This window comes from Bos grunniens, chromosome 10 (genome assembly GCF_055505025.1).
Source record: "Bos grunniens cultivar Pamir isolate PY7600 chromosome 10, Bosgru_T2T1.0, whole genome shotgun sequence".
NCBI lineage: Eukaryota > Metazoa > Chordata > Mammalia > Artiodactyla > Bovidae > Bos > Bos grunniens.
In genome coordinates this window covers 21786755-21809777 of record NC_141174.1, presented here as the reverse complement: position 1 = coordinate 21809777, position 23023 = coordinate 21786755, and the positions used below count along the sequence as shown (strand labels likewise).

Here is a 23023-nt window from a genome sequence, read left to right as displayed (position 1 = left end):
TCATTCCCTTCTCCTCCTGCCTTCAATCTTGCCCAGCATCACGATCTTTTCCAATGCATTGGCTCTTCGCATCAGGTGGCCAAAGTAGTGAAGCTTCAGCTTCAGCATCAGTCCTTCCAATGAATATTCAGGGTTTATTTCCTTTAGGATTGGTTTGATCTTGCTGTCCAAGGGACTCCTAAGTGTCTTCTCCAGCACTACAGTTTGAAGGCATCAGTTCTCCGGCACTCAGCCTTTTTTTTATTGTCCAGCCCTCATATCCATACATGACTACTGGAAAAAACATAGCTTTGACTATACAAATGTTTGTAGGCAAAGTATTGTCTCTGCTTTTTAATATGCTATCTAGGTTTGTCATTTCTTTTCTTCCAAGGAGTAAGTGTCTTTTAATTTTATGGTTGCAGTCACAGTGATTTTGGAGCCCAAGAAAAGGTTATTACCCAAAGACTGTGGCTTCCATCTGGGCTCTTTCACTGATCACTTGCTCTCAGGAGAAGCCAGCTATCTTGTGAAGACCCATGTGGAGAAAAATGGAGGTATCCTGCCAACAACCAATGAAGACGGAGGCCTGCTAACAACCATGGGAGTGAACTTGGAGGTTGGTCCTTCAGCCTTAGATGACTGCAACCCTGGCTGCTAGGTCAACTGCAGTGAGAACCAGCTACATAATTGCTGGGGTCCAGTGTAAAGTGAAAATGGATGGTTCTGTTTTCAAAAATTTTTATAAATTTAAATTCAGCAGTTGCAGAGTCTTAAGCTAAATGTGGGACTTTTCATGACTGCACAGCTTGCGTGTCTATGACACTGGACCTGACTGTGACCTCAGAGACCCTGAGCCAGAACCACCCAGCTGAGCCCCTCCTAAACACCTGACCCATAGAAACTATGAGATAATCTTTGTTGCTTTAAACTGTTCAAACAAAGAGTACGTTGTTGCATAGCAATGAATAGCTTATGGAATAAATAGCTTATACACTATTCCTACTTTTGTAAATTGTTTGTAAAATGACTTAAAAATATAAAATGAATCCACCAGACCAGATTGTGAATGATGATAACTATTTTTCCTGGGATACTGAGAGTTAAAAGGATGAGTGATCCAGTTGATTGAAAATTTATTGCTATGTTTCTCCTGCCTCAGTGCCTTTGCACATGCTGTTTGCTATGCCCAGAATGTTCCCCTCCTCCAATCTTTGTACTGATTAAACCAGACATCCTTTAAATCTAAACTTAAACATATTTTAAGTGGACTCTCAAGACTGAGTTAGGTGCCCTTTTTAATAACTCCTCAAATACCCTGGAGAATCCCAGGGACGGCAGAGCCTGGTGGGCTGCCATCTATGGGGTCGCACAGAATCGGACACGACGGAAGCAGCAGCAGCAGCAAATACCCTGTACATCTTTGCAGGTACTCTGGGCACTTGTGACTAGTGAGTTAATTACTGATAATTTGTTGTTTAGTGTCTGTCTTCCCACTAAAGTGTAAGGTCCTTGAGGTCAGTTGCCTTCTTTCTTTGTGCTCGCTGTATGACAGTGCCTAGTGCAGTGCCTGGCACATAGTAGGGATGCAACAAAATTTGATTGGTATGTCTCTGTGCTCATGAATCAGAAACAAACAGTGATGATTTGCAATGGAGTCTTAAACCCCAGTCTCGGTGGTATCCTCTTGACAATGCTTTCTCTGGAGCACCCATGCATGGTGATTATGAGCCTATAGATGGGAAAAGCTCCTTGTCTAAGGGGATCCCACGTGAACAATACAGACCAATAAAGCTGGCAAATGAAAGATAAAGCAGGTAAGTGGGGAGAATTCATACACATGGAAATAGGAGTTAACTTTCAGTAATACACAAAAGAGCATGTGCAAATACAGCATGTGCTCTGACTCCTAGGACTGAGAGATTTAAGACGATGTGAAAACTTTATTTTTTATTTTTAAAAACTTTTTACTTTATATCAATGTATAGTTGATTCAGTTATACATACACATTTATCTATTCCTTTTTAAATTCTTTTCCCATTTAGGTTGTTATGTAATACTGAGCAGAATTCCCTGTGCTATAAAGTAGGTTTTGTTGGTTATCAATTTTAAATATAGTAGTGTGTATACTTCATTCCCAAACTCCCTAACTATCCCTTCCCTCCACCCCCATCCTTCTCCTCTGGTAACTGTAATAAGTTTGTTCTCTAAGTCTATGAGTCTGTTCTGTTTCGTTAATAAATTCATTTGTATCATTTCTTTTTCAATTCTGCCTGTAAGCAATGCCATAAAAAATTTGTCTTTCTCTGACTTATTTCACTATGACAACCTCTAGATCCAGAGGATGCCAAAACTTTTGGTGTGCCTTGGTAAGGTAATCTTTGTTGGTTAAGCCTCAGTTCTTCATCTGAACAATGGGACTAATAATACTGACCTCATATGCTCAGTCTGAGGGTATAAGATCATGTAGAAAAAGTGCTTAGCAAAAAATTCAGCTCTTGATGGACTGGGCTCAAGTTCTGATTCTGCTATTTGTTTCCGGCTGAATTATGTAACCTCCCCAAGTTTCTACTTCTTCATTAGTAAAACAGGGAAAACGATGGTACCTACCTTGTAGAGTAAATGTGAGAGTATGTATTAAAGTCTTTGTGTTATTGCTCTCTTAGTCATTTTGAATCCAGGTCACAGAAAAGTAACCAGGTGAAAAGAGATTTCCCTGTAGGTGGATGCGGGAGGGAAAGAAACAGAAACAGAAGAATACAGGCGATTGCCCAGAATATTTTCACAAAGATGGCATTCTTCCCAGTGGTCCTAATTGCTCGTCTCGTCAGGGGGCTTCTTTCTTGCCACTCTGGCACTGTGTGGCTTGAGCCTCATCCAAGTATGTTCTCAGATCCTCCCACTTGAAGGTGCCTAAGAGAGGGAAATACCAGAAGTAAATTTTTGTGGCATCGAGAGTCTGGGTGTCTGGCCCTTAGGCCATTAATGTTTTGAGCATGAGGGAGCTAGATGTGCAGAGCTAGAGGAAAGCCACAGCTAAACATTCTGGACTACATTGCATTGTCCATGGTTCTTTCATTTGGCAACTCAAGATATGATAATGATGATGGCTTCTACTTCTATTTTTGTCCCAGGGTTTTCTCCTTCCTTGGTAACATAAACTCTGATTTTCAACTGGACACGTGTGGCCACCTTAAATTAATAACAATTTTTTTTAGCCTTATTTGTGGCTAAGTTTGGTCAGGTCACTAGGTTTTAACCGATGAGATATGGTGACTGTGACTTCTGGGAGTTATCTTTAAAGAGAGGGGCATGCTCTTCTTTCCCTCTTTTTCCTCCCTGTGGGCTGGAAGACAAATGTGATGCATGGAGATTGAGCAGGCATCTTGGATTATGAGGGAGAAGTTGCTTGTTACAAATAGACAAGCTGACAAATAGACAATAGAAGAAGCCTGGGTTAGAGAGAGCTACCCTAGACCTTGAAGGGAGTTTGTGTCCAAAAGAGAAAATCTAAATTTTTGTCATTCTAAACTATTTTTGTCATGTATATATATTTTTCAGCTTTATTAAGGTATAATTGACAAGTAAAATTGTAAGATATGTAAAGTGTACAATGTAATATACACATTTTATGAAAGGATTCTGCCCATCGAGTTAATTAACACATCCATTACCTCACCTATTTACTTTTGTGTGTGTTATCAGTTGTCATGTATATTTAAAGTGTAAGGACTGACCGTGGTAAGATTACCTTCTGTGGGTCAATCTCACCTGCATAATGGAAATAATAATAACTATCTCAGCCCAATGCTAAGTTTTTCAGCAAGTCTGTCACAAATCTAGAAACAGAGCCCAGGATTCTTGATGTTCCAGGTTTCTGATCTCCGTCGTATATTTGAAAAGAGTCCTGAACCTTAGACACCACTCACCTTTCTCTGTTGGTAGTGGTATCACACGTGAAGCAAGTATAAATCAAGGTGTGTTTATATTACAGAAGCACCTTTCTCCAAAGCAGCATTAAAGACCTACCTTTCTGAAACATTCCCTGCCATTAGGTTTTTAGTAGGTCTCTGCTCTCTGAGTCCCCAAAACACACTGCAGTCTTTATTCTTAAATATATTCTCCAGGTCTCTGTCTGCTGTGTCTTAGATTATAACCTTTCAGAGGGCAGGGTATGCATTCAAAGATCCTTTTTATAATGAGCATTGTGTTAGGCATAGAAAGAGATGCATCAAAGTGCTTGTTAAAATGAATAGAAAGAATCTATTCTGAATATGAGACAAGACTCCTGGCCTGTACAGAAACATATATTTGAAATGGGCGTTCCTAGTTGCTAATAAATATTTGAAGCTCTCAGACCTCAACATGGGATATAAAGTATTTTTTTTCCTCACTGAAATATCCCCTTGCAAACAGAAGTCCCACAGGACAAGAAGCAAGGCTGAAACTGGACAGACCAGATGCCAGGAGAGCTAGATTTATTTTTGGACCGTAAGCTTGGCCTCCAGGGAAAGAAGGAACTTGTCAATTTCACTTTTGCTTGGATCAGACGATTGAGCCTGGCAGAGAGACGATGTTTGGGACTAGTAGTTCTCTGGAATTTCTAACCTTCTCTGGGCTTGGGAGGAGTCGGGAGAAGAAAATGCATCGTTTGAATGATAGCCATGGTTACAAAAGGCCTCCCATGCCAACCGGAGGGAAAGCAAAATTACTTTGCTGAGCAAAGTAACTGGAAAGCAGTTGCTCATATTTTAAACTAAGCTATATGGTTGAAATCCAGAATAATGTAGACTTTTGGACCAGCGACCACTTGGAAACAAGCTTTCTGGCTAGAGAGCAGCCTGTGGTGTTACGGATGGAAAGGACTATTGCAGTGTCTTTTCCCTCCGCACTTTGTGCTGCCAGATACTGGGGGGCCATCTCAAGCATATTCACTTACTCCAGTAGATTTCTCAATAATTCCAGCAACAGAAAGAACTTGACCAGCTTGATGGGTGCATGTGGTAAGGTGGTAGAGTCAGGACAAACCTACCGCACTACTGAGCCTGATGGTGACATTCTCATCCTGGGGAGCCCCTGATGGAGGGGCACTTAGGCAGGCACAGGGAAATTGATGTACGTGCTTCATGAGGCATGGGAGAAACGGACAAGTCCAGCTGGGCAAATTCCCAGGATGCCAGATCACAAGGGCTGTTTCCAGGAAAGGCTGACCCTTGCTGTTTCCACGCTTTTCACTGAAACTCAGTGAAGCTCAGAATCTCAGCTCCCTTGCAGGCCACTGAAAAAATTCCCAGGAAGCACACAGGAACTGTTGAACTCTGTGTGAATGGACATCGCAGTTATCAGATGATGGAGGCAGAATTAGACTCTGAAAACCTGTGCTTGAATGTTTGCTGTCGTTTACCAGCCAAACGAGGCCAGGCAAGTCCCAATCGCATGGGATATCTGCTTTACTTACCTGTAAAGCTGGATCTCTCTGTCAACTTCATAGGATCATTCAGAGGGTAAAATGAGATGAGGCATTTGTACTGCCCTCTTCAGGTGCCCGGTTGTGATATTCATAACACAGTCATTCTAAGGAACTTATATATTCCATCTCCTTCAATCCTGACAACTACTCATGAGGTGGGAACTATTTTTATTCCCATTTTACAGAAGGGAAAGCAGCACCTCAGATAAGCAAAGTGACTTGTACAAGGTTATACCACTAGGTGGCAGACCCAGGATTTGAACCCATGCGGACAGGCTCCAGAGAGCATTAACTATTTCCCGCTATTTCCCAGCAGAGGAAGACAGACAATTCTCTTAGAGCAGTTTCTCATTTTTGTTTGAAGAACCATCAGTACTTTATAATTGTTCTAACATCCAGTCAGGGCTTTTTGATCTGATGACACTGGGGAGAGTTGAAGCCTTTTAAGCAGAGAGTGACGATTCAGGTTTGAGTTTTAGAAGGGTGACTGGCTGCTGGGTAGAGGCTAGGTGGCAGGCAAGCCGGGAGGGCAAAACTGAATGCAGGAGTTGGGTGGGGAAGCTTGTTAATGCAACCCAGGAGAGAGGGAGCAGAGTTAACCTTTGTCAGGACCTCTTAAGCTCACAGGGAGAGGAGTTAAGCCCTGGCGCTGCTTCCAGCGTGGTTAAAGAACCCCTCGCCTTCAAGTGAGTGGTCCATACCAAAGAAAATAAACACTAAGGGTTGTGTTCCACTTATGAAGGTAAACCATGGTTCTCTTAGGTTGAATGCAGTGGACCTTCTCGCTCCTTTGAAGGGCTGGTGTGATGTGTCTGTGACCATTCCCAAGATGAACTCCTGGGGATTGTCCTGGGCAGAGCCTTCTAACATCCTACTGGCACTCAAGAGAGGTCTCCCTGCCTCCTCTGACCCATCTCTGGGGTCTCTTCATCCACAGATTCCCCCTCCTATCAGTGCTTTTTCCTCTTTCTTTCCCCGGTCAGGAGACCACGTCCCCTCTGACCTCTCCTGCCAGGGCTCCTGGGCCACAGAGAAGCTGCCTGTTGGCCTTCTAGTTCAGGCAGGGAGCCAGGACACCTGGGTTCTAATCCTGTATCCACCACGGGACCATGGGTTGGCATCATCTCATACCCACAGGGGCCCTCCCCAGCAAGGAGATGCCCAGCAGGAGCTTCCTCTCTCTCCCTGACACTGCTCCCGGGCCGCTGCTGTAGAACTTAATGTGTTACTTTGTCTGCAAGCAGCGAATGCGCCCAAGTCCCACTCCTAACGCTGGTGACCTGGCGACTTCCCAGCTGTTCTTGGTGTTGGTGCAGCCGGGAAGCAGATTTGTCAGCCCCTCCTGTGCCCTTACCCTCATCTGAGAAAACGGGGCTAGGAGTGTTTTCCCTACCTATTTCATCCGGCTGATGTGACAACTCACTTACTGAAAACTAAACAAGCTTAAGGTGTGATCATTAGCGGGCGGGCATTCTGGTATGTTCAGGCTGCTGGAGCTCTCGGACACTTTTCTGGACCGAAGGGCCAAGATAAAGTTCCTCGTTATGCCGGTCTCTCCTAGATCCCACTCGGTCGAGCCACCGAGTGTCGCTCCTCGGTGGGGACGGTCGCGAGCCGCCCCTCTTTCCTCTCTCCCATTGGCTTTCACCTGCCCGAGGGGCGGCTGCCACGGGCCTCTCGGCCAGTCAGCCAGGGCCGCCGGGCTCCGCCCCGCCCCTCCCGGGGGTTTATAACGGGAATTCCCATGGCCCGGGCTCTGGCATCCAACCTGCTGCCGCCGCGGCCCAGCCGAGCGGAGAGCGCCGCGCGCAGAGCACACGCTAGCGCTCAGCTCCGCTCTCGGGGCGGTTCATGAGCGCGCGCTTCGGCTGCAGCCTCCGCGATCCCGCGCTGCCGCCGCCCGCCGTCGCCAGGGTCCCCCGGGGTGGGAAGGAAGGCAGGAAGCCCGGCGCGGCCGTGCGCTCCGTGAAGCCCGCCACCCCTGCCCGCAGCCCGCTGCCCGGACCGGCCTGGCACCATGCTGCCCGCGCGCTGCGCCCGCCTGCTCACGCCCCACTTGCTGCTGGCGTTAGTGCAGCTGTCCCCGGCTCACGACCACCGCACCACCGGCCCCAGGGTAAGTGTGCCTCCAGCCGCGCGCCCACCTGCGGAAGGAGACCTCAGGTCGCTGGCCTTCATCCCTTGGGGACCGGAGAGGGAGGTATTAGAACCTGTGCCCCCTCCACCCCCCACCTACTACCCCGTCGCCGGTGGGCTTCTTGGCGAAGTTGCTGAAATTAAAATTTCTCCCATTGTTCCCCCCCGCCCTACCCCTTCTTTCTTGCAGCACCGACTCTGCCTTCCCCCTCCTCCCCCTCTCCCCCTACTGTCACTGGTGAGTTCTCTTTCCCCATCTCTCCTCTCGGGGCATTTTGCTCCAAGACGCATAGAGGTGCCTCCTGCATCCGAGGTGCCTCCTGGCTCTCCGCTCAAGCAGGGCTGCTCCGTGGGCTCACCCCGCGCGCGGTCCCAGAGCGCTGGCGTTCTTGGCAGGAGGCGTCGGCGGCGGCAGGGGCGGGGGGCGGTTGGGGGGAGAGCAGCTCTGCCTCCAGGGTTTTAGGTTACCGGAGAGCCACACAAGGACCTTGTGTTGTTGTTGTTTTAAAAAGCGATCGCTGCTCGTAAAACCCACAGCAGATAATTTTAATGCTCCCTCCTGCTGGGCACAGCCGCAGAGGAGGGGTGGAGATGGGGGGCTGTGGAGAGCTGGTGGAGAGGAACTGGCAGTGTTCGAGGAGCTCTTTCCTTGCGTTCCGCCCGGGAGGTTGCACTACTTGTTGAACCTTGGTCTGATTGGAGTTCCTGAACGATGTGAAACGTGCCAATTCTGCGCACAGGGCAGGCTGTCCAGGGCATTGTAAAACATCCGGAACCGACAACATTGTGTTCCTTTCTGGGCTAGATTCTTGCTCCCATATAACCCAGTTGTCTAATGAAGGATTCTACTACCTTAAAAAGTGTACTCTTAAACCACCCAGTGGTTCATTTGACCAAACTTATCCAGAGGATGGGGCTTCCCAGGTGGTTCAGTGGTAACGACTCGGGCCTGCCAAGCAGGAGACATGAGTTCTATCCCTGGGTTGGGAAGATCCCCTGGAGAGGGAAATGGCAACCCACTCCAGGATTCTTGCCTGGATAATTCCATGGACAGAGGAGCCTGGCGGGCTACGGTCCACGGAATTACAAAAGAGTCAGACACGACTTAGTGACTAAACAACAAGGATGACTAGAGGATCTCTGGCCAAGAATTACCTTATGTCAGGGCAGTTGTCTGTAGAGATAGCTGCCTGCCTTCTCCAGGCAGCAGGGGAGTCCATGTGGAAGGAGCTAGTATCTTTGTGAAAAGATTGGCTCCTTAACCAGCTTGTGCTTTCCTGGATATCGTTTGGCCTAGCCCATTGCCACCTGTTCAGATTGCTTGTTCTTTCTTCCTAGCGCTCGCTCTGTGAGAATCATCTTTATATCTGTCGTGTGTGTGGGAAAAGCCTCGCAAAGCTTGACAAGCCTTAATGACTGCCCAGATGCTGGCTGATTACATCTGAGCCTGGCTATCACTGTGAGATCAGATTTGCAGCCACTTAGGAAAGAAAAGTGTTTGTCCCCATGTTGGGCCGGCCCTTGCTTTTATGACCAGATGTGCAACAGCAGCAGTTAAAGTGCGGCCGATTAGAGCCAGGGCGTGTCATAAATCCTCGACAGCAGGCATTCCCGAAGCTGGGGCAAGCCAGGGCTCCGGGAGTGACTTTTATGGATGCAGATGAGGATGCCTTTTAAATGAAGCTGCTTGGTTTGATATTAGGACTCGCAGCTTTTAAACTCCGAGGTCAGGAGAGCCACGGCGTTCCCTCCAATAATTAGGAACAGTCAAGACAGAGACGCAGACCAGAGCACCCGACTGAAAGCTGGATGCCCGCCCACATGAGAGGCCCGGAGACAAATGGTGGGGGGCTCGTTTGTTGCTGGGCGAGTCTAGGGTCTCAAGCCATATGGCTCTCCTTCCTTGCCTCCTGAAACTGGAGGAAGCAGCTCTTAGGGGAAAGCTAGGGACTTCAAGGGAAAACAGAGACATGGGTTAGTTTTCCCTCGGGCTTCTTTAGTTTATTAATTTGATAGAAATGGTGGAACACAAATAGAAAGTGTAAATAGGCCTCTGTGTGTTCCAGCCGAATTTTTTTCTCTCTCTTTCTCCTTTTCTCTGTCTCTCTGTCACACAGACACAAACACATACACACACACACATTTAGAAAGTACCAAGGGAAAGCTGCTGTGTTGACCTGGATGCATTTATAGACCCCAGTAAGAGCCCGCATTTATGAATTCTTGGGCCGGGCACTTTCCATGATCACTTATGTTTATAAGAGCAAGAAGGTGGGTCTTTTTAGTGTCATTTTGAAAGTGAGACTCAGGAGGGTAAAAGCCTTGCTTGGAACATGGTGCATGCGTAGCGGTGGGAGCCACGTCCCAGTATATATGGATGTGCACGTTGTGGGCTTGTGTGCTTTTCACACCACCAAGCAGCTGCAGGAAGTGTTCGTCCGACTAGCGGTGCCATTCCTGTGAAATGGGCATCAGGTGAGTCTGTCTGTAAGAAAGCACTATTAACAAGATTTTTTTGTGTCTGCATCGCTAAAGGGTGATGCCTTGAGTTTCAACCTATTCCGGAAGCCTGCAGTTCTCTTCTGTGGCTTCTTGGTGGCGTCAGAAATGCGGTCCTGGTTGTGGGCAGCAGTGTCATGAGAGGAGCAGAAACATCTGGCTGTTGCAGTGTTCCCTTGGGCATCCCTGGGTCTCTTCTGTTAATCTTTTGAGTGACAGAGGCTTAGGGATTGGCATCTTTTCCAGCTGGCTTTCTAGGAAACCCAGAGCATGCCCTTTCGGTTTAACTTTATCTGGCTCACTAATTGAGCTCCCTTGAGGCCTAGACTCCAATCCTTGCCCCCTTATTTGCTTCCTGCCTTCATAAAATGCCTGACATTTGTTTGACTCTGGCTCCCAGCAGCTATCAGGTATCAGATTGGAGGCTATTATATAGGAAGCACCTGATTTCTTGGTCTCTCGGCTCTGAGTGGCCACATGGCTACCTGGGATGCTGGTCAGGAGCTTTTTAATTATGGAGGAGGCAGCCATTTGTTTAATCCTGCACAATTTACTGAAAATGTTTCTGGGGAGGGTTAGATGGGGGAGGGGCTCTCTCAGGCCCATGGAGTCTGACGGCCAAGCCAAGCCACTGCCTGTCTTTGTCTAAACCTCCATCTGTTCTGCAGACTGGGAGCTGGGTGAAGGCAGGTTCGTGCCCAGCTTGTCCATGGGTGTATCCCCCAGAACTCAGCACAGGGCCTGGCACCTGTGGAATGAACAAACAAATGTAGATGATGCGTGCTTTAACATTTTATTTATTTATTTATGTCGGCCTCCCTGAGTGGCATGCCGAATCTTCGTTCCCCAATCAGGATTGGATCCTTGCCCCCTGTACTGGGAGCAGAGTCTTAAGCACTGGGCCACCAGGCAAGTCCCCAGATAATGCGTGTTTATCAGTGATTCACAGGTTCCATTTTCTTGATACAGGACTGGAGGCAGGGAATAGATTTTAAGAAGTTTGAGAAATAGAAGAAAAATTGGATTTCTTAATTTTTTTAGCTGTATTCTTTATCCTCTCTCCTCTCGAGAACTCCTCCTTTGAAACCTAGCTCTAGCATCACTCTCCAAGTTGGTTAGAATTGATCACTCTCTACCTTTGCACAGCTTCAATATCTGATTCACTTGTGTTCTTAACTTTGGCTAATTTTACAGTGAGCATCTTGAGATCAGACCCACATCTTCATCCTCTTAGCATTAACTTGCCCCTTTGGACTCCGTCCATTATTTTGTCTTGTTAAGTGAACAAGTTTACAACCTCTCGAGGGCAGAGTAAAGATGTTATTTGTCAGTGTGCTGGTCACACTGCAAAGTGTACTGTACATATTTATTGAAATGAATTTGACTGTACTGTGACATCCATGCTGTACTCCCTGCTCTCACTTAAATGAAATCGGTTACTTCACAATTTATTATTTTTTTCCATTTTAGGCTTTTGTTCCTAAAGTGTGTGGTGGTTATGGGAGGCGTGGGGGTGGAGAGACTGAGCAAGCAAAACTTGGATGGGGGAACAAGCTTTGGCTCCATGTAAACCCTTTTAAAAAAATCTTGCATTTGCCAAATGTGAAGCAGCTTGTAGATAGTTCCCTTCTCTTTGACTAACCTGTCTCAGTGTCTGGATGAGGGTGGGGCCTTGTGTCTGCAGAGATGCCCTTCTTATTATCTGTGTTCAGAACAAGAGCCTTTTTTCCCCCTTTTTTCCACGTGGTGGATTTAGCTGAGAGGCTACTCTGGTGTTAGGCCAAGAATCTGATTTAAACCTTTTGATGGAGCTGGCACAAATGAGGAAGACAGGAAGAGGAAGCAATCGTCTTAGAAACTCTAGGAAACCCAAGCAAATGGAAAGCACTTTGGTATTATGTCCTAAAGTTGAAGGTGCGCATTTTTTTTGGCCACCCCGCTTGTCTTGGGGGATTTTAGTTCCCCATCCAGGGACTGAACCCTAGCCCTTGGCAGTGAAAGCTTGGAGTCTTAACCATTGGGCTGTAAGTGAATGTCCCAAACGTCCACATTTCTTACGGCCTGGTGATTCCACTTCTAGGTGTACGCGCCCAAGAAAAACTCATGTCCAGAAGGAGACATATGCAACTGAGTTCACACTACCACGAACCTGGAAAGAGCCAAATAAGCCATCAGTTGGAAGGTGGAGAATTATAGTCAGTCAAAACAAATGATCAACAGTGACATGCAAAAATATGGATGCCTCTGAGTAATACGATATTAAGTAAAAGAAATACAATGAAAGATGCAATGTGACATCTTTTATAAATTCATAAACAGCTAAAGTCAAAGAAAAAACTTTTAGGAATACATAGAGCTGCAAGAAAACTATATGAAAAGAAAAACAAGGTATACAAGATCAGGGGAGGTTAGGGTGAGGCAGATATTGGATTGGCTGGGAAAATCATATTAGTGTAAGTTAGTATCAATACTTTACCTTTTCAGAGAAGGGAGGTGAGGTGAGTTTGAAGTTATTTGTCCATTGGCAAAGATCAAAATAGCTGGTGTATAAAAAATAAGTGTGGCTCCTGCATAGGCCAATATTGAGTGTGTCATGAACCAGGTTCAGTCCAGTTCAACTGCTCAGTCGTGTCCGACTCTTTGCGACCCCATGAACCGCAGCACGCTAGGCCTCCCTGTCCATCACCAACTCCCAGAGTTTACCCAAACTCATGTCCATTGAGTTGCTAATGCCATCCAACCATCTTATCCTCTGTCGTCCCCTTCTTCTCCTTCCCTCAATCTTTCCCAGCATCAGGGTCTTTTCAAATGAGTCAGCTCTTCGCATCAGGTGGCCAAATTATTGGAGTTTCAGCTTCAACATCAGTCCTTCCAATGAACACCGAGGATTGATCTCCTTTAGGATGGACTGGTTGGATCTCCTTGCCGTTCAATGGACTCTCAAGAGTCTTCTCCAACACCACAGTTCAAAAGCATCAATTCTTCGGCACTCAGCTTTCTTTATAGTCCAACTCTCACATCCATACATGACCACTGGAAAAATCATAGCCAAAGATTATGATTAATTCAGTTCTTTGCACATGATATCAGATGAACACAAATTCCCTGAGTAGGGACTCCTTTCTTGTCTCCTTCTGCTCCCCCCTGTCATCCTTTCCAGATGTACATAGTTAGAAACTACCCGCAATACCATGTTGGGAGTGATTATTGGTTTTTGTTTGAATTCTTGTCTAGTTAGACTCTGAGCCGGCCGAGGCTCTGGCATAAATACCTACATCTTCCTGGCCAATGGGCTCATTTGTAAAGCTGAGCCCTCTGTGGGCCATCGTGCACCTTCCTTGCTCAGGGGGATCGACCTTGTACATCTGAGTTCCCAGCCCTGCGGAGCGGAAAGGTTCACTAGCTGACGCTTGGGCCAGAAGCCTTACTTGCCTGTGGGGGTGGGGAAGGCATGTTTCTGGCTGATCCCTGCCTTCATTCCGGCCTCTTTCTTCAGTCCCCATGGCAGAGGCTGGGAAGGGGAGCATGGCCCCCACTTAGCAGGTACAGGGCACCCTTTCTCTCCTGACCACATAGAGTTCTATTGTTTAAGCGGCCAAGTTCTTGGCATCGCTGCTGCTGGTGGGGGGGTGATGTCAGTGTGGAGGCCCCCTCCTGCTGCATTTGTCACCGTGAAGCAGTTTGGGAGAGGACAAGGGTTGAGCTGCGGATGGGAAATCGATCAGAGCTGCTTGTGAGGCTGCCAAACAGGGTTAGCGTTGTCCAAACGTGCAGTGCGTGAACCCTGAGTCCCTGAGGGGGTAAGAGAACTGGATCTCCACCAACACTCCCAATAGCCTCATAAGGAGACCCCAAGCGACACAGGTCAGTAGAACAATTAGTTGGACTTCCTTTTGCACCTGATGTCATTCTAAACTCAATTGCTAGATCACGAATTAATCTTAACTTGGGCAGACATATTAGGTATGGAGCTCTGTGTACTTCGGCCATCCCCTCTGTTGATTTCAGCCTCTTTCTTCTGGAGCTGGAGCTGGGTGGCCTCTACAAAGCCACTCAGAAAGTCTGGAGTCTCAGAAGAAACCCCGCCACCATCAGGGGGGACAGGGACAGAGTGAGGTTCTGCGAGATAATGTGTCAGGTGCTTTGAAACCTGACAGATACTCTATAAATGTCTGTGCCCCTTCCCATTAAAAACTATTTCTCACTGCAGCATTGATCTGATTCTACTAGATAAAGGCCAAATGGTGTTTTTTTTTTTTTTTAAGTGTTGGCAGTGGAGAAAAACTGGACTTACTTTTCCAGAATGGTTCATTTTTAGGACTAGATAGCATCTATCAGACAGCACTGGGAGTTCAAAATATGGGGCATATTAATTATGTCTTTCGAGAAATTCTGCAAAGCCCCAAGGGAGAGGACACAACAGTAGTAATAAGTGAGATGGTGAGGCGGACAGTGTTATATACCTGAGCCCCCCTCCAGGTGCTCAGTGCCCCTGAGTGGCTCAGAAACAAGGACTCCAACGACTTCCCTTTGTCAGTGTTGCTGTGGAGCAGACCTTTTGGCCGGGATGAATATGTCCTATATCTGTCCTGTCCAGTATTAGACACTTGGCTATTGAAGGGAGTTTTGTGTTGTTTGTTTGCTTCTTTGCTATTGAAGTGTTAAATGTGGTGCATAAAACTGTGGTGAAGTGGCTTTTTAACTTGATCGTAATGGATTTAAAATGTCAATAGCCACAGGTGGCTAGTGGCTATCCTATTGGATGGCATTAGGCCCTCTCCGAGGTACCCCAACTTATCTCTCACCGCATATCCCTGCCCTCAGATGGGGATATACAGACTTTGGTTGCCCTGAGCTGAACTGTATTTCCTGACCTCTCTTTCCCTCCTCATCTCTGTCCAAATCCCGCCCATCATTCGAAAGCCTCCACACAGTCCTCCCAGCCTCGCCCCAGGAGGGTTCTCTCGGCCCCCTGTGCTTTGCTTACCCCCAGGGCAGTGTGTGTCCCCATCTGCCCTGGATTCCAGGCTGACCAGAGAGGGAGGGCAATGGGGCACAACCTTCAGGGGTAGACACACCCAAGTTTGGGTCTGGCTGTGTCACCGTGAGCCTGGGCTGGTCATGTAACCTCTTGGGTCCTTGGTTCCCCAGTTTGTCTAGTGGAAGTCATAGCATCTACGTTTCAGGGTGGCGGGAGGATGAAGTGGGAAGTCTTAGCCTCCTATACCTCTTCCTACTCCTATACCTTTTCCTGTTGTAACAAATAGTACAAACCCAGAGGCTTAAGCAACACAAATTTTTTGGGGTCTGAAGCCTGACACAGGTCTCAGTGGGTTGAATAATCATCAGAGCTGAGTTCCCTTCTGGAAGCTCTAGGGGAGAATCCATTTTCTTACCTTTAGAAACTGCCTGCATTCCTTGGCTTGTAGCCCCTTTCCACCTTCAAAGCCAGGTTAGGGCTTTTTCATGCTGCCGTCTCTCTGGTTCTGACTCTTCTGCTTCCCTCTTCCCCACTTAAAGACCCTTGTGATTGAAGACATCAGGCCCACCAGGAGGGCCCAAACCATTCTCCTTATTTTAAGGTTGGCTGATTAGCAACCTTAATTCCTTCTTGCCATATAACTTGGCAGTTATTAGCATGTATTAGTTATTAGTATGTATAGCATGGCAGTTAATAGCAGCATTAGGATTAGGACATAGGCATTATTCTGCTTTGGAGAAAGAAATGGCAACCCACTCCAGTATTCTTGCCTAGGAAATCCCATGGACAGAGTCTGAGCCTGGTGGGCTACAGTCCGGGTGCTTAAGAGTTGGACACGATTTAGCGACTGAACATTATTCTGCCTACCACATTCATTGAAGGTCTAATACAGTGCCTAGGTCATAGAGGATACTTGGTGAGTGGGGGCCATTATTGTGACCTACAGCTGTGAGTTTCTTTCCTTTTAGAATGGAAGTCTCTTAATGGTGTCATTGCTTAATTATCTTTATAGACTTCATTCTGTGCTTAGTATATAATTACTGAATAACAGAATTTTTGATAAATGTAGATTGTCTCTTTCCTTTTAAAGAAATATTACACAGTAGAAAGAAGTAAAATGTAAACCAAAATATATAATCCCCTTTGTGCAAAAAAAAAAAAGTTGATTTACGTTTAGAAAAATGAGGTGGGGTATATGTTATGCTATTAATGGTGGTCATAATGGGGATATTCCATTTCTATGAGATGTGTCTTAGTAATTATTAAAATAATTTTGTTTACAATGAGCATTTTTAATATCAGAGGAAAGTAATGTAGATTAAAACAGGCATGATTCAAAGAAATCCCTGAAACTGTCTTAATCCAGATAAGCCCCCTTCTACATCAGACACAGTCAGTCCTATGCTCATGTGGGATTGATTTTTAAGTTAGTAACTATTAATATCGGCCTCTGACTCAATTTCTGCATGCTTTGAACTCAGTCTGCTTTAAAGGAGAGTTTTCAATTAACCTCAGCAGGACATAACTGTAAAAAGTATATTTATTGCTGCTGGTGGGGATATAAATTAGTACAACCACTTTGTAGAATTATAGTTGAAGCTGCACACACCCTTTGAGCTTGTAATTCCACTCTGGCCTATACCCCGGGGAAATGGGCTGAAATCTGTATTAAGAGATGTATTTAAGGATGTTCACAGGAGCAATTTTTGGTTGGAAAATTGTAAACCAGCTAACTGTCCATCAACAGGAAACTAGAAATGGAAATTTTGATATATCCAAATAGTGGAATATTACACAATGCTGAAACTAACATAAAGCATCACTTATTATTATGGATCAAATTCATAATCAAAATATGTGGTGAAGAAAGGCAAATTGTAGAATGCATACATCATGGTGCTATATTTATAAGATGGTTGAAAGCATGTGAAAATTATATGTATTTGATTTAGGGGTACATACATACATAAAGACTCTTGAGAGTCCCTTGGACTGCAAGGAGATCCAACCAGTCCATTCTGAAGGAGATCAGCCCTGGGATTTCTTTGGAAGGACTGATGCTAAAGCTGAAACTCCAGTACTTTGGCCACCTCATGCGAAGAGTTGACTCATTGGAAAAGACTCTGATGCTGGGAGGGATTGAGGGCAGGAGGAGAAGGGGACGACAGAGGATGAGATGGCTGGATGGCATCACCAACTCGATGGACGTGAGTCTGAGTGAACTCACGGAGTTGGTGATGGACAGGGAGGCCTGGCGTGCTGAGATTCATGGGGTCGAGAAGAGTCGGACACGACTGAGCGACTGAACTGAACTGAACTGAACAAACATAAAAATGTATGATGGACTTCACTGGTGGTCCAGTGGTTAGGACTTTGTCCTTCCATTGCGGGGGCGTGGGTTCCATCCCTGGTCTGGAAACTAAGAACCCACATACCATGCATCATGGCCAATAAATAAATAAATATATGAAAATTAAGGGTAATGATAACTCTGAAGCTCAGATTATGGTGGTTACCTAGGGTGCGAGGGCAGGAGAGGGAGAAATACTGGTTGGTATTGTTTCATGGTTTTAAAGTGGAAGGTGAGTACATGGATAAATTCCTTTTTACATGTATTACATACTATATCATAACATTGTCCATAAAAGATAAAAATGCATTTGGATAGATCACAACACAGTTCTAACAGTAGGAAATAGAAGTGCTGTTTCTGCACAGTGTCCTCTGCTCCAAGTGTCTGATCATGTGTTTCCTTTCCCTCGAAGGTCATGCTCAGGGTCGTTCAACCAAACTTGTGATCCCCACCAAGCACTCAAGTATTGCCACCTCCCTCCTGCCCTTGTGAGGCCCCGAGGCCGTGCCTCCGCCCCTGAGCTCCAGGTGGGCCAGGTGGGCACAGGTGCAGTGGCCTTTTTCCATCCCTCCCTGGTGGGCCCTCTGCTCTTGTTGTCCTTGCTGTCCCTTGTAGTTAGAGATGAGGTTGATCATTTTCTCAAATTTATTGGCCATTGGTTAGGGTCACCAGAGTTGGCAAATAAAAATACTAATATAAGGTTGCCTAAATTGTAAATTGCATAAACTTGAATAATATAATGTAAAATAATGTAAATTGCATAAGTTGACATTTACATAAGCAACAGATAATGTTTTAGTATACTTATTATACTAAATATAATAACTTACTATAACAATTCTTTGTTATTTGTCTGAAATTCAAATTTAACTGGGTGTCCAGTATTGTATCTGGCAAACCTGCATTATTTCCTTTTCTTCCAGGAGTCATCTGTCAAGTATTTTTGCTAGTTTTTAAAATAGGAGTGGTAGTTTTTTGTTTTTGTTTTTTTCTTCTTCACCTCACAGACTGACTTGGGAAGAGGTTTTTTTTTTTTTTTAATACTAAGAATATCAGTTTGTTTTGCTATCATGTCTGGCAAATGCCTTTCATTATGAAAAAATACTAGTTTCAATCTTCTAAATTTTACGCCTTTGTGTAACCCATCTGTCATTATGGTTTCTCTCTTTCGTGTCAGGATGAGAAAGGTCTCTTCCTCCTAAGTTTATAGAAATTAGGGTGCATAAGTTTCTAAAGGCTGTTAGAAATGCAGTACACGGGTCATCCATCGATTTAATGTTTGATATGCATTTGTGTGGGAAATGGGCTTCCCTGGTGGAACTTCTTAAGCAGCCCCTATGGAAGGAGCACTTGTCCTGTATTTCAGAAATCCCCAATAACATTTAGAAAGAAGATATGTCAACCAGAAATATTCTGTCAGGGTTATTACTTGGGGGAAGTTTATATAGAAAGTGTTACTTTGAGTAAGCAGGCTTTCTTCGAAATGACGCTAAGACTTTGGCAAAGAGCTTAGACTGCTTCATCTCTGGGTCTTTTCCATTCATTAAGAAAACTTCCAAATATACAAAAGCAAAGACAAGTATAGTGAATTCCAACGAACAACTCCTGGCCAAACTTGATTTTTTCACCTGTGCCTCTAGTCCTTTGATCATATTATTTTGTACCAAGTTCAGACATTATATCTTATTATCCATAAATATTTTCATATATCTCTAAAGATAAAGACTCATTAAAAAGCACCTAACCACAAAACCACATCACAACCAAAGAATATTAACAATAATCCCTTAATATAATAGAATTCAATCAACATTCAAATCTCCTTGATTATGTCTCAGATCAAGATCCAGTTAAGGTTCTTCTCTTTAATCCTCTTTTAATCTACCAGTTTCCTCTCCATCTCCTTTTCACTTTGTAATTTATTTGTTGAATAAACAGGTTTTTCTAGGGTTTTTCATGCTAGCCTTTTTGGGATTATATTCCCATAGAGCTGTGTAACATATTCCTCTATCTTTTATATTTCCTGGAAAATGATAGTTAGACCCAGAGGCTTGATCAGATGTAGATCTGATATTTTTTTCCATTAAGTATATTTCATGGGTGTGCTTCCCTCAGGAGGCACACGCCATCAAGGGATGTTCGTGCAGTGGTGGTCATTTTGGACCCATTGATTTGATAGGCATCGCCACTGGTTTTTAAACAAGTAGCAAGTGATACTGAAAAGCACTTCTCCTACCTTTCGTGTGGCAGGACCATCTTTCTTGTCTCTGAGTTGGCATGGAGGCTGCAGAGGAAGGGGCTGTGTTCCCTTCTCAGCAGTGGCCTCCCAATGGCTGAGACTACATGTGACCCCAGTGCTGTCAGAGAAACTCTGCCTGATTTCCTGGTTGGTGGCCTAGGAAGGGTGTTTCCTTGGTTTCTGGTGGAAGTGGTAAGAGCACAGGGGAGCTGGTTTTACTCTCTGGTGCTAATCCCTAGACCTTTGAAGTGTGACTGTAGATCAGCTTTGTGTGTGATCTTTGGTACCGTGTGTATCAGTTGGGAATTTATCTTATAAGAAACAGATACCATGTTTTGAACTGGCTTATCCAATGAAGGGGATTCACTGGCTCAAGTAATAGAAGGTACAGATACAAAGCAGATTTCAAGACTGGCTTGATTCAGCAGCTTAACGGTGTCATCAAACACTCAGTGCATTCATGTTCTCCCCTCTGCCTTTTTGTGGTGTCTGTTTAACCCAAAGCCTAGGTTTTCTTGGTGGCAGGATTGCTGCAGTGGTTCCACGCTTCATGTCTAAATATCACACTTTCCAGGGGAGGGAAGAGAGAATTGGCCTCCAGACACACTTTTCTGGGTACTCTCAGATAACTTTGGCTTTTAGATTATTGATCTAAATGGAATCAAATGCCCACTCTTTTAACCAGTCCCTTTGGCCAGGAAAGTGCCGTGCTGTGAGTGATGTAGGCCTGGATTCCTTAGACCTTCCCTGTGTAGCGAGGGAGGGGGGATACCCATTTCTGGTGCGGAGGGTCAGGTTATTTTTCCTCCTTCCTCCTGACCACATGGGTGTGTAAGGTGGGAGGGTGGAAAGGATGTTGGGGCAACAAGCGCAATATCCATCTGGGGATTTGTAGCTCAGCAGAGTGGCGGGTGGTATGTGGGGTGGGAAGTCTGAGGACATTCCTGGTCAGAGCCCAGAGAGGGCAATCTCCTGTTGTTGTGTGACCAACTCCTGTACCATCACAGGAGAATAAATGACCTCCAAGCTGACATTCCCAGGTGAGGAGCTGATAGGAAAAAGGGAATGTAGGGAAGGTTTGGACACTTTCAGAGTAGAGTAGGCCACATGAAGATGATCCCAGAGGGCCCCCAACATGAAGAGAACGTGACATCACAGGCCCACAGATGGAAGGAACACCAGAGGTGCCTTATTTCCTCCGTGAGTTAGCCCTGTGGACTGTCCGGAGTCCACACAGCTAACCCTTGGCAGAGCTGGAGCCAGAACCCAGATCTCCATCTCCATTGCTCTGTCCCTGACTTTTCCATTCAAAGATATCCTGGAGAACTTAGGAAAGTGTCAAAAGTCTGGCCAAGAGGAGGAAATAGCCTGAATTTTAGGAGAGGATTATATTTCTGAGTTGCCTTTGGCCAGTTCACCAGCATAAAGTGGTTGGAACATGTGGCCACAAACTCAGGACATGCAGAGTCTTCAACCATCCTCGTTATTATACCTTCCATTTCCTAGGGTTCTGGTTTCTTAGTCCCTGAAAGACATGGATTTCTGGTTTCTGCAAATTCTGATGGTTTCAGTTAAATGCATAGCAGAGCAAATAGAACAAGGAGCCAGTGATAGATGCAGTTTGAAGTAAAGGTAGATCTGGTGTAAGACTCTTCGTGCTTGTCGGTAGCAATGCAGTCAGTGCACATCTGTCCAAGTTAAATGGCAAATGGTCCAGAGCACAGAGAGAGTGTTCTTTGGTTGGCACAGTGTTTTCCTGGGAGACCTTTTAAAATCAATACTCAATTTGAGGGTTGAAGTGGAAACCCTTTGTGTTTGTTGAAGAGCATCTGAAAGTGTCCACAGCCCTCCTTCTGTGGATGCTTCGTATCTCTTGGGGCAGGTTCACAGCTGCACTGGCCCCAGGTAGCCTAAAGTCAGGAGCTGCCCAGAGCATAAGATGCATCCTTTCCATCCTTCTCTCCTCTCCTTTGCCCTGAGGACCAGATGCCCTCTCCTGATGGTGTGTTATTGTATTTTCTTCTCCCATCAAGGGAGAGGCTTAGAAAAAGACCAGGCCCAAATCTGTTGTGGATTCCCTTTTCTTTCATTAAAGCTGCATTTACCTTGAGAATGAAATACATCCACCGTCTCACCGCTGAGCAACGGAAGCCTGAGCCATTACCATTCGAGCTTTTTTGCCCATCCAGAAGGTAGTGTAGTGGTTGGGGTCTAAAGAAGCCTAAGATTAAGCCCTGGCTTTACTGCTTTCTAGCTGTGTGTCCTTTGGCAAAGTAGCTAACCTCTAGGTTTCAGCTTCCTCATCTGTAATTTGAAGATATTATGTATCTCATTGGGTCATTGTGGAACTTAAATGAAGTAATGGCAGGATGCTCAGTAAATATTCAGTTCAGTTCAGTTGCTCAGTCGGACTGATTCTTTGCGATCCCATGAATCACAGCACGCCAGGCCTCCCTGTCCATCACCAACTCCTGGAGTCCACCCAAATCCATGTCCATCAAGTCAGTGATGCCATCCAGCCATCTCATCCTCTGTCGTCCCCTTCTCCTCCTGCCCCCAATCCCTCCCAGCATCAGGGTCTTTTCTAATGAGTCAACTCTTCACGTGAGGTGGCCAAAATACTGGAGTTTCAGCTTTAGCATCAGTCCTTCCAAAGAAATCCCAGGACTGATCTCCTTCAGAATGGACTAGTTGGATCTCCTTGCAGTTCAAGGGACTCTCAAGAGTCTTCTCCAACACCACAGTTCAAAAGCATCAATTCTTCGGTGCTCAGCCTTCTTCACAGTCCAACTCTCACATCCATACATGACCACAGGAAAAACCATAGCCTTGACTAGACGAACCTTTGTTGGCAAAGTAATATCTCTGCTTTTCAGTATGCTATCTAGGTTGGTCATAACTTTCCTTCCAAGGAGTAAGCGTCTTTTAATTTCATGGCTGCAGTCACCATCTGCAGTGATTTTAGAGCCCCCAAAAATAAAGTCTGACACTGTTTCCACTGTTTCCCCATCTATTTCCCATGAAGTGAGATGCCATGATCTTCGTTTTCTGAATGTTGAGCTTTAAGCCAACTGTTTCACTCTCCTCTTTCACTTTCATCAAGAGGCTTTTTAGTTCCTCTTCACTTTCTGCCATAAAGGTGGTGTCATCTGCATATCTGAGGTTATTGATATTTCTCCCAGCAATCTTGATTCCAGCTTGTGCTTCTTCCAGCCCAGCGTTTCTCATGATGTACTCTGCATATAGGTTAAATAAGCAGGCTGACAATATATAGCCTTGACATACTCCTTTTCCTATTTGAAACCAGTCTGTTGTTCCATGTCCAGTTCTAACTGTTGCTTCCTGACCTGCATATAGGTTTCTCA

At 45.5% G+C, this 23023-nt stretch overlaps 1 protein-coding gene across 6 annotated transcripts in view; it reads left to right on the top strand.

Annotated features, from left to right (window-relative positions):
* Window positions 1–7236: 7236 nt before the first annotated feature.
* Window positions 7237–23023, top strand: part of SMOC1 (SPARC related modular calcium binding 1) — a 146831-nt gene continuing 131044 nt past the window's right edge. For all 6 annotated transcript variants that reach the window (XM_086320015.1, XM_086320013.1, XM_086320011.1 and 3 more), the window contains exon 1: window positions 7237–7566. In XM_086320015.1, the coding sequence (XP_086176141.1) occupies window positions 7468–7566 (99 nt within the window). In that variant the 5' untranslated portion in view covers window positions 7237–7467. The remainder of the gene's footprint in view (window positions 7567–23023) is intronic.